This window comes from Panthera uncia, chromosome B1 (assembly GCF_023721935.1).
Source record: "Panthera uncia isolate 11264 chromosome B1, Puncia_PCG_1.0, whole genome shotgun sequence".
Classification (NCBI taxonomy): domain Eukaryota; kingdom Metazoa; phylum Chordata; class Mammalia; order Carnivora; family Felidae; genus Panthera; species Panthera uncia.
Genome location: NC_064811.1, coordinates 37,702,255 through 37,715,140, shown reverse-complemented (window position 1 = coordinate 37,715,140; position 12,886 = coordinate 37,702,255). Strand labels below are relative to the sequence as shown.

Here is a 12,886-nt window from a genome sequence, read left to right as displayed (position 1 = left end):
TATATATATATATACACACATATATGTGTATATATATATATACACACATATATATATATTTATATTCCATTTATTCCATAAACAACTATTTATTGTCTTTTATATGCCAGATGCTATTTTTCAGCTTTGAGTTTACAGGTCTGATTCTGCTTTTTATTGTTTGTTTATTCATTTGTTTTGTTTTTTAGAGTCCACATCTAAGTGAAATCATATGGTATTTTGTCTTTCTCTGTCTGGCTTATTTCACTTAGTATACCTTTTAGTCCCACCCATATTGTCACAAATAGCAAGATTTCATCCTTTATATATGGCTAGGTAGCATTCCATAGTGTGTGTGTGTGTGTGTGTGTGTGTGTGTGTTTGTATGTGTGTGTATACATATATATATACATATGACATCTTCATTCATCATTCAGTGACACAAGCTGCTTGTATATCTTGGCTATTGGAAATAATGCTGCAATAAGCATAGAGGTGCATATGTCTTTTCAAATTAGTGTTTTCATTTTCTTTGGGTAAATACCTAGGGGTGGAATTATGAGATCATATGGTATATCTATTTTTAATTTTTTGAAGAAGCTCCATATTATTTCTACAGTGGCTATACCAATTTAGATTCTTGCCAACAATGCACAAGGGTGGGAGGTATATAGAGGTTGGACAAAATGAGTAAAGCGGAGTGAGAGATATAGTCTTCCAGTTTTGGAATGAATATGACATGGGAATAAAAGGTACTACATAGGGAATATAGTCAATGGTATTGTAATAGCATTGCATGGTGACAGAAGGTAGCTACACTTGTGTTGAGCATAGCAAATCATATATAGGCGTTAAATCATTATGTGGTATGCTTGCAATTAGTGTACTATTGTGTGTCAACTGTACTTCAATTAAAAAATAAAAAAAAATAAAAGAAGAATGCATGCTAAACAAGAGTTTAGGTTATAGTATTGGATAATCAAACACCCTTTGTCCTCATGGAGCTTACATTCTAGTTGGGGCAACACTATAAAATAAGTAAATATATAACATATTAAGTGATAATTAATAAAATATAGAGAAGTGAAGCAAAGCACTCGGTAGAGAGGGTCAGGATGGTGGCAAGGTTTTAGTGTACGCAGTATACAAGGGAAACATCACTCATTAGGTGACATTTGAATAGAAATCAACAGTGTTCAAGGAGAAAGTCATGCAGATATCTGGAGAGTGCTTTGTCAGAGGCAATAGCAGGAGTAAAGGCTCTGAGATGTGCATGGAACACCAAGGAGAACAGTAGTGTTCGTAGTAAAATTAAGAAGGTTAAAAGAGGTAGGAGAAGTTGTTGTAATTAGGGTTCAGATCATCTGGAATTCTAAATACATTTAAAGGTTGTAGCGTATTTTTTTTTTTTGTCTGAATGAGTGTGAGAATGTGATAGAAAAGTGTTGATCCACAGGAGTGATAATGATATGACTTAATGTTTTCAGTGAGACCACTATCCTTTTGAATGAAGGACTAAGTATAAGAGAACAGTTGTGGAAGCAGGGAAATTAGTTACAAGTAATTGCAATAATTAAGGAAAAAGTTGATGGTGAAGCAAATCAGAAGTTACCAGATCCTGGAAGTAATTTGAAAATGGTGATTCCAGGGTATTTTGATAGACCAGATGTGGAGTTTTAGAGAAAAAGAGGAGTCAAGTATAACTCCAAGATTTTTTTTACTTTAACTCAGAAGGATCAAGTTGTCACTTGATGAGATGGAGAAAAGATACAAGATTTTTTGTTTTGTTTTGTAGGATAATGGAGATCAAGAGTTCTGTTTTGAAACTTTAACATGAGGTGTCTATTAACCAATCCAGATGAAAATGTTAAGGAGGCAGTTACACATACACGTTGGGATTTCAGGGGAAGCAGCTGTATATGGAATGTAGCTTTTGCAATTTTCAGGCGATATACGTGATACTTATAGTCACGAGATTGGATGAGACCTTGGGAGTAAAGAGAAGGGAACAGAGTGCTAAACTAGGGCACGGCATTGCTCAGGCAGATTAAAGATGTAGAGGGACTAGCAAAGGAGACTGAGAAAGAGTGGCCACTGAAATAGGAAAAAAACAACTCAAATGGTGTCCCAAGTTTTGAGTGGGCCAGATGTTTCATGAAACAGAAACTGATTAACTGATTCAAATTCTGCAAATGAACTAATAATATGAATATTTAGAATAAATTAGCTTTCCAGAAGCTAGAGAATTTTTATGACTTGGAATATTGGTATTAGAACTGGCAGTCTCTATACATGAAGAAATTTCTTCAAAAATAAAACTATGTCTATAAAATGTTCACATCTTCCAGAGGAGGCATTGCATGGCTGTGTCTTATAATCCCTGTAAATTGGAATGTTTGCAAAGGCCCTGTTGCCCCCTTTTAAAAATGCTAAGAAGAGGGTGCCTGGGTGGCTCAGTTGGTTAAGCATCCAAATCTCAGTTTCCGCTCAGGTCATGAGCTCACAGTTCTGTGAGTTTGAGCCCTGCATCAGGCTCTGCACTGATGGTGTGGAGCCTACTTGGGATTCTCTCTCTCCCTCTCTCTGCCTCTTTCTCTCTCAAAATAAATAAATAAATAAACTTTTAAAAAATAAAAATGCTATGAAGTCTTTCCTTTATTATCATGACCATAATATTATAGTATGCTTACCGTGTGTGAAATCATTGTTTTAAGTAATTTACATTAAATATTAGCAAGAACCTTATGTACTAAACTCTGTATTATCCCAATTCAAGAGGAGGAAAGAGAGCCATAAAGAGCTGAGAAATTTGGAGTACCTGGATGGCTCAGTCAATTAAATGCATCTAACTCCTGATTTTGGCTGGAGTCATGATCTCATGAATGTGAGAGTGAGCCCTGCGTTAGGCTGGGCCCTGGGTGTGGAGGTTGATTGAGATTCTCTCTCTCTCCTTCTGCCCCCTGCCCCAGCTCACACACGTGCACGCACACACACACACACACACACACACACACACACACTTCCTCTCTCTCAAACAAACAAGCAAAAAAGAAAAAAGAAAGAAAAGAAAAAAAAAAGAAAAGAAAAAGCTGAGAAATTTACTTAAGGTCAACTAACCATTGTTATATTCAGAATTCAAGCCCTAGAAGTCTTCCCCAAAGTGCCATTCACCCCACAATCACTACACCAAATTGCCCCTTTTTAAATGCAGTCTCACCTCATGGGTTCAGAATAGTCCAATTATGCATACTGAAAATAATTTGGGTTTCTCTTGACTATATATCAGATTCCTCACTTGGCTGCTTTTTCTCCAGCCATTTATGTTTCTGTTTTGGTGCTCGATGCAGTGCTATAGTGAATCTGGAGAGTCTTTCTTTTGCCTTCCAGATTGTCTTTGTATCTCACTTCAGCTCCCTGTGCGGCAGACATGTCTGTTCCTCTTTTATATCCATCTCAGAAAAATGTGGTGATGTTCAACATCGTTTTGATGCCTATGCATTGGGGAAGTTCCTAGAATTTTTTCAAGAAATTGTCCTTCCATGTGATATTTGGTATCAGTTGCTCATAATTTTGATAGAATTTCACAAGACATGCATAACTATGGAAGGTTGAATTCACAAATTTATAAATGTTTAGGGGACCTTATTGTTTAAAGATCTGAAGTAATGGATTGCTCATGGTGTTCTGATAGAAGGAGATATTGACATGTCCAGAACTTTTCTTGGCCTACCAGTAGATGCCCTGGAAGAGGACAGTCCATACTTCTTATCCTCCTATGAATGTTGCAGGGAATAGGCAATATTGTATGTTTGATCCCATGCAGTGACCTTAATGTAGGTAACATTTTGGAATTACTCTGCAAATAATCATGTATCTTATTTTGGGAGACCTCCAGTTGAACACTAGAATTTCAAATTTCATTATCTTTATGCAGTACCAAAATTGAATCTGAAAACTTAACAAATGAATATCTGTATGGAAAAAAATGGTAATCTATATTTTCTGTTTGAAAGGACCAATAAATAATTCTCCCATTTTTATCCCTCTGCATGGATTCTGAATCTACTGACAAATATTCATAGAAGACAGGCAAATGGAGATAAAATAAACAAAAAAAAAAAAAAACCCAAATTTCTCCTACTAGTAATTGAAATGGGGCTGTAGAATAGGGTTGGGAAGGTGAGACTCAAATCGCTTTGACGGCACTCCTGTGCACCTACCTGACTCCCACCTTCTGGTAAGATTTTGAGACATTTCATTCAGATCAAGTTCAGGGTGCAGCACATGAAAAAGAGATTAGAACTTATTAATAAATGATTTTTAATATATCCAATTTAGTCAGTTAAGAAATATGGAACAAACTTCTCTGAGAGGTAGAGTGAGTAAAAGATGGGACAAAAAGGAGAGTGTAGATTTATATAGAAAACATGAGTTGAGGAAATGTGATTCTTCCTACCACAAAAACTAGTTATTGTAATTTATCTAGCAAATAAACACATGCATAATTTTTGTTAAAGCCTACTGAATCCATGAATATCCCACTCCTACTGCTATAACTGTATAACGATGGTCTATTTTATGTGTCATGTTGGCTATTGTATAGTACCCAGATATTTGTCTAGATGTTGCTGTGAAGGTACCTTTTAGATGTGACTGACACTGAGATTAGTAGACTTTGGGTAAGTCAGCTCATGCTTTGTAACGTGGATGGGCTTCATTCAATCAGATAAGGCTTTAAGGAGAAAGGACTGAGGTCCCTCAAGGAAGAAGAGATTCTGCCATCAGGCTGACTCTGAGTCAAGACTGAAACATCAACTCTTCTCTGTTTCTTCAGCCTGCTGGCCTGCTTTGCCAGTTTTTGCCTTGAAAGACCCCAGAATTTCATCAGTTACTACCTTTAAGTAAATCTATCGATCCTTTCTGGCTATCTCTCTGTCTGTCCAACCATCCATTGACCCATCCATCCATCTTAAGGGGTCTGTTTCTCTGGAGAACCCTGACTGAAACAGGTTCATAAGGGTTGTAAGGATCTTTCCCATGCCAGATTATTGGTTATTTATTATATACATCTAGAATCTAACTCTTTCTTTACTAGTGTATATTATACATTTTTTAAGGAGTGGGAATTTTGTTTTATTTGTATCCTTTGTAGGGTTTAGCCGTCTGTGATCATATTAAGATTGATGTCTTACTCTTTGAAATTGTACATCGAATATTATAGAATAAATATTTAGCAGGAAATGTATGATTAAGCATGATGCATAAAATTAACACAGGGAGTATTAGGGCTTTCAGTTTATAACACTCAGTTCAGTAGTACATAGGGATGGAGTGGTGTCTAGGTTCCAAGTCAATTATTGGTAATTGTTGTCAAAAACTCTTACAGATGTAGAATTTTCTGTGTGTCTGAGGTATGCACATTTCCTGATGGACACAAAATACACTACTTTTTTCATTGTATATGACTTAAATTTTTTCCCCCATTATGCCCTATACTTTACTACCTCTTTATTTCCTCCCCACTTCTATTATTCGACCCCAGCATGTATCTGAATGTTCATATATCCTTCAGTGTTTGGGTAAAATACTACTTTTGTCATGAATCTTCCTCAAATTTCCCTAGCTGAAAATCACCTCTACTGTCTCCATTTCTCTTTATCTGTACGTTTCCTAAGTTTTATTAATTTCTAATTTTTTATTTTTTGTGTATAGTATATTCATAACAGGAAGGCTCTATTTTCATCTTTGTAAACCCAGAACAATATAGAAGTAACTTAATCACTGAAAAATATTTTTAAAAAGTTAATCGGTGAATGCACATGATGTTATGTTCTTTTGAAAATCTACATTTAGAGTCATAAAAATAAGAGCCCAAAGGGTTGGTAACAGAACCCAGGATTCATGTCTACTTTTTGATTCTCTCTCAGTATATTTCTGGATGACTTCAATGATTTATCATGACATATCCTCTTTGTTCCTTATCTCTTTTTCTAGTTGAAAAATAGAATAGCACCAAGCTTTATACTTAACCATATTGTGATAGTATTAAGGACTGGTGTTTTTATAATAACTGAGCAAAGTGGAGCAGCTACCTATGAACTTTTACCACTAAAGCTATTTGTCCTGTGGATTAGCTATGCCTGTACCTTTTGTCTACATGTCTGTAGCCTTCACATCTAATATATTGATAACCATTATTTGGCCCAGTATACTACTATTTTGACCACGGGAATAGATGGTTTAGGGAGAGATTAATGCCAAGGTGTGAAGACCAGATCAAGATCAAACAAACTTCATGATGAAATTATACACCTACATTAGTTACGTAGGTCTGCATTTTGTGTGAAGTTTCTTCCATTACTAGGACAATAGTATTGAAAACTAGTACTTTTAATTGTGAGACACAGTGCATAACTGCAAGTCTGACCACGTGGTAAGAAGACTACAAGACATATACTTTCATCAACTATGCTTTGATTCGATTGAGTTAAAAATAAAATGACTCACTTCTTCGCCTTTATTCACGAATGCTGTTTTCTCAGCTAACTTGCAAGGAAAAAAGTAAGTCTCGTAATGTACATTGGATCTCAAATATTAAATGTACTGTGCCTTATTTCAAATTGTTTATCCTAGAAGCTATTGTACTTGTCTTGAGTGAATGGACATTCCTTTTCATGTGTTTTTTTTGTTTGTTTTTTTGTTTTTTTTTTTACTTATTTATTATCCAGTTAATTATAGCTTCTAAATAAGAACATGAAGAACAATAACACAGTTTGATCACTTTCTGGAAGTTATACTAATACAAATGAGTAAACGAAATTGGATTTTTCGATTACATATAAAGTAGCAGAAACTTTAATGACCTTCTTATCTCAGTGAGGCACTTATTAAGGATTAGCAGTTTAAAAGAGCTTGAAAGTATTAGCATCTGCAACGGGTTTAGGAAGGTTGGATTATCAAGACATATGCTCTGTATCTTTCTCTTCTTGGTCCTCGCTTGAGGGAATAATTATGAGTAGAAAAATTTTCCCATTTCCCCCAAGACTCTCTCCTGGGAGAGTTTACTCTTTAGAAATCATAACTCTTTTCAATGGCAATTAGCAGTTTTATCAACAGGTATTCTAAAGAAGATCCTGTCAGCTGCCAAGCAGGGTTTTCAGCTGCTTGCTAAATCCCACCCTTAGACATGTTAGTTCTCAAGTGCAGCCTTTAATGCCCTGTTAGTTAGGAATACTGCAGCCAAGTATATATCAGGTAGCATGATGTCCCCTTTAGCAACCAATGTTGGAGCTTTGCGAAGCCATAATCCTGGCAGGAATGTAAGCCTTATCCATTATCTTAAGCAGTTAATACTGTTTGATTCCATACAAAAATACAAAATAATTCTGGCACATAATGTTATTAAATACTCTTTTTCGGATCCACCAGAGAAGAGACATGAGCATTCTTCTATTTGCATTTGCTATTAAAACCAGAAACCACGTCATTAACACAAGTTACACTGTTAGACTCAGTGGTTAATTATTTGTGTCAGTCGAAGATGCTGCTTCAATAAATCATAATTTATTCTAAAGAAAAGACATCTGGCCTGAGAAGCAGGAGGTCAGAATAGGGGTTAAAGATAACTGTTGTAAAGCTGGCCACGGATTTTCCACAAGATTTAGGGAGAAAGTACCACCGATATTGTCTGGAAGGACCCATTTTCGCCACCCACCCCCAATAATGCATGCCTAATCCATTAATATTCCTTAGTGAGTTGATTAAGCATCTACAGAGTAAATATACTTCAGTATTATGTATTATGAGATATGTCTTGCGTTACAACTCAGCTTGAGTTGTGAACATCAGCAAGTTTGTGGCTATGGAAGTACTTGGTTGGCAAAGAAACCTCAGCCTATATTCCACAGTACAATTTGATCCTGTGCCATTCCATACTCAGTTGGAAAAAACTAAATCTCAGTCCTCTCTCCCTCTCTAAATTTCTCTGGCAACCTCATGGCAATCAAAACTATGTGAAGGGGAGATCATAATGCGAGTGTTTTTGTGCCTAAGGACTTCAAATCTTCACATCCATGCAAAACAATTGACTGGCTATATGGGTAGAGTATTGAATGATCACATATTACATCATTATATGGAGTAATCCGGAGTAATTTATCTATATTTCTTAACCCCTTTTTAAAGGACATTTCAACTGTGTAATGTTTAGGCCCCTGTTGGATTTTAAATACAATAAGACCTTGGATTGCAAGTAACTTGTTCTGTGAGTGTTCTGCAAGACAAGAAAACATTTCTAATAAATTTTAACTTGACAAACGAGCGATGTCCTGCAATACGAGTGGTACGTGATGTCAAACATCACAGGATCACAACTGATCCAATGGCTCTTGAAATTTGCTTTGATATACAGGTGCTTTGGATTATCAGTATGCTTCCAGAATGAATATGCTCACAAACCAAAGTTTTATTTTAACTATTAATATGTACGTGCCTTCCCCAAATTGCAACACTGTTCATCTAAAATAGATAAGATGATGGTGGTTAAGGTGGTTAAGGGTACAAACTTGTAGTAAGTAGTAAATAAGCCATAGACATCAAATGTACAATATAATTAATATAGACAATAATATACCATAATTATGTAATATGATAAATATTGCTACATTGGCAATCTTTGACAGTACAGAAATATATCAAAGTAACTTTACGTATGCTGTATGCCTTCAAATCATACAATGATGGGGGCACCTGGGTGGCTCAGTCAGTTGAGCGTCTGACTTTGGCTTGGTTCATGATCTCGCGGTCTGCGAACTGGAGCCTCGCTTAGGCCTCTGTGCTGGCAGTTCGGAGCCTGGAGCCTGCTTCGAATTCTGTGTCTCCCTCCTTCTCTCTCTGCCCCTCCCCCGCTCATGCTCTGTCTTTCTCTCTCTCTGTCAAAAATAAATAAACATTAAAACAATTTTAAATTATACAATGTTACATGTCAAATTTATTCAATAAATAAAAATAAAACGCCAAAATACATAAAATAAGGTTTTCCTTTCTATTCTATATTCCTTATCTATTCTATTTCCTCTATATTCTAGTCAAATAAATTATAAATATTCTGCTGGGAATTAGGATTTGATACAACTTTCCTAATAACAAGTTAACTCCTAGTCTGTGTACTTATTATTCTCTCTACCTTTTTAAAAAATTTTCATTCAATTGGTCAAACTCCTAATTACACTTCTCTTTCTTACACTAAACATGTCCGTCCATGTAAATTGGCCAATTGCTAGCCTTACATCGAGAGTGAGGAACCAGTCTCTCCCACAACAAGTAATTCATATACTATTTCATATTCTTCAATTTACTCTTTTCTGTCTCTCTTAATATCAAAGTTGTACACATACATAATCACTTTCATCAACAGCATCGATAATTACCGCATTCTTATTCATTAATTTTATCAAATCAATTTTCGTGCTTATAATATGGCAGACATTTTGTCAGGATACAAAGGTAGGTAATACCTAATCACTTCCTCCAGGGTTCTCTCATAACCCTGGAATTTCTTATCTACAGTCACTTGCTGATAATGGGCACAGCCTGTGCTCTAATACCAGCACCCATCAGGCTCCACTATGACCACCATTATGTATGGTTGTCGTGGATGTGGATTGTGGATTCAGCCTGTGGTGATTCAGTCTCCCTATCATTTACTTATTACCTCTGTGATGTGGGGAGAATTATTTTACTTCTATATTGCTCAGTAAATGCGACTTAAAAATAAAGGTTATAGCAGTACCTATTTCACAGGGTTGCAGTAAGGATTTAATGACATGATACATACAAAACTCAACATACAGTGCTTGGCATGTTAAAAGTGCTTAATAAGGGTGTGTGTGTGTGCTTTGAAAATTTTGAGAACAGCGGATCTAAATAATTGTAATTAATTTTTTGGACAAAAGAAAATGTAAAGGATTTTAGGTAATTTGGTATTTGCATCTTGATTTTGTATTTATTTGTGATTTTTTTAACCGATGCTCCATGTGAATGTCACAAAAATTGATACAATTGTTGACATTAAGGTAATTTGCTTTTATATTAAATGACTATATACTACATATTATAAAATCTTGAATAAAATTTACAAAACAATTATGAAGCCGCACTAGGAAGCAGTTATTACTAGAAATCTTGGACTTCATCTTATATGACTCAGGCAAATAATTAAAAATGAAAATTAAGGTAATGGCATATTTCTTATTTGAAAACACTGAGTTTCAGTGCTATTCACTTACAGAAATTTTATAATGTAAAAATGAAAACATCTAAAAAAAGTCTAAGTAGTGACTTTACTATAAGTTGTTACCTTTCTTTTTATCTTTCAGGAATACACAATAGATATAATTTTTGCCCAAACCTGGTTTGATAGTCGTTTAAAATTCAATAGTACCATGAAAGTGCTTATGCTTAACAGTAATATGGTAGGAAAAATTTGGATTCCTGACACTTTCTTCAGAAACTCAAGAAAATCTGATGCACATTGGATAACAACTCCTAATCGTCTGCTTCGAATTTGGAATGATGGACGAGTTTTATATACTTTAAGGTAATACTGTTTTAAAAAATATAGCTGCTTTAATTTATTTCCCATACTAATATTTGGTCAGGTCATAAATTTTCCTTTTTCAGTATTACAAAGAAAGAAATATGGAGTTCCTTTCATACACTAAAATCTAAAATAGCGGTATACTTTGGAAACTTTTTTTAAAGCTCAGAGTAACTAGCATATGAAAGGAATGAAAAGCAAACAAGAAAAATCTCTTGATTCCTCCCTCCTTCCCTCCCCAACTCTGCAACAAAAGAGGGTGTGGTGTGAACATTATGTGTTTTAACCTATGGTGCAAATAGTTGAGATTTTCTCTAGGAGCCCAATCTACTATAAAATTTTCAATAATGTAATAAAGCATCCTTAAGAAAGGATTAAATGAAGGTTAATGTATATAAGATTCAAGTTTATTTAATTCGTTGTCTTGAACATATCTTAACATATCTTATCAAGGATCATCCTAATCTTAAGAATCATCCTTAGTGAAAAGATGTTCATGAAAACTTAAGAGAGAACAATCACCTTACATAACCATGTATACTCAGTTAATTGTGTGTGTGAGTGTGTGTGTGTGTGTGTGTGTGTGCAATGTGTTTTTGTGATCCTGAAGTATAAAGTTTTAACTGTAAGCAGATTTACTGAAATGTATATAGTGGTAGCTTAATTGGCTGGAAAGGAAAATATTAGAATTTTCATACTCACTTATGAATGTTACAATATTAACATTTAAAACTTTGAAGTATTATAATTATTATTATTTTCTAATATATCACAGACTGCTATTACAGGCCAAAATCATTCTTGAATATTAGACAAAGGATTTTTAATGCTTGAAGTTACTTATTATTTAATATTTATTTTTTCATTTAAATAGATTGACAATTAATGCAGAATGCTATCTTCAGCTTCATAACTTTCCTATGGATGAACATTCCTGTCCGCTGGAATTTTCAAGCTGTAAGTGACAAAATGCACAATAAGTTCATAGAATTTTAGCCGCAGACCTGTTTATTTAAAAATGTAAAATAAAGTGAGATAAATGCAATTTATATAATTTTCTGAGGTGGGGATTATATTCTTCTCTCAGATAAAATAATTACAAATGACATATTTGTTTCTGGCTTTTAAATTAAAAAGTGACAATGAATGCATAGTAAATGTATATTTTATTATTTCATTCCTTACAAATTTTGGTTTTATCCCAGTGCCTTTTCCTATTTTGATTAAATAAAGTAGTCCTGAAGATAGTGTTCAAATGTTTTGATACTTCCATGAATAAAATGTTGATTCAAATTTTATTCGTCTCCCTGAGGCAAGATTTAACTTTATTACATTGGATTTTAAAATATGTTTCAAAGATTGGTTTGTGAATAATATTTACTACATGAATACTAAATCTTTGAGACTTTAATGAGTTGGAAAAGCCAAGGTAGAAATGTTTATTTGAAAGAAATATTGAAATACAGAGAAATGATTAGAACTAAGTAATTTTGATATAAAAATATTTTATTTCAAGAAAATAATTGTTACCTTTCTATATGAATATCAATTCTATTTCATAATTACTGACATATTTACATATATATCTTATAAAGGTTTTTCTAGACAATATATAAATGAGTAAGTCTTAAAAACATGTAAAATGATTTTAAGAAATATAATTGCCTATATCCACAAATTGTCTAGTGCTATTTTCCTTCTATTGAAATTTGACTTCTTTGTATATTACATACTAAAATCTATTCACACTACATTTTACGTATTCACAAGTATTATCCTGCTTCTTCACTCACAAAAATCCCCAAATATCTCTTGTTGCTTTTATTGAATTTTCTTGACTTTTCTTAATGATTTGTGTCATATTAAAATATCCTTTTAAAGTTATAATCTATCTCACTGTTTTGATTTTCTAACATTAACTTCTTATTGAATCAAATGGCCAAATCATACCAAAGACTTGATGAATACAACATTCAAAGATTAGTTGATATGAAAATATTTGAAAATGTAGCAATTATTGTACTTGCCTCTGGATACCATGACTACATCTTTGGTGTGATATCTCTTTGACTATGATTTGGAAATTAATTGTTGGAAATTAATACTCTATCCTTGTGAATCCAATTGGTTATCACCTATATAAACATAATGATCACAGCTAACTTTTTTCAGGTATTCCATATCGATCCAGTAGAGAATTAAGTTTTCTATTCCTAATGTTTTACAACAAATATATTCAAAATATTTCAATATATCCCCATTTCAACAGTCAATATCATGAAATTTAGAGTAATTAAGTAATGAGCTCAC

At 33.9% G+C, this 12,886-nt stretch overlaps 1 protein-coding gene across 1 annotated transcript in view; it reads left to right on the top strand.

Annotated features, from left to right (window-relative positions):
• GABRG1 (gamma-aminobutyric acid type A receptor subunit gamma1) overlaps window positions 1-12,886 on the top strand; it is a 65,412-nt gene that overhangs the window by 34,529 nt on the left and 17,997 nt on the right. Inside the window, exons 4-5 of the mRNA XM_049630453.1 lie at window positions 10,356-10,576; window positions 11,451-11,533. Of these exons, the coding sequence (XP_049486410.1) occupies window positions 10,356-10,576; window positions 11,451-11,533 (304 nt within the window). The remainder of the gene's footprint in view (window positions 1-10,355; window positions 10,577-11,450; window positions 11,534-12,886) is intronic.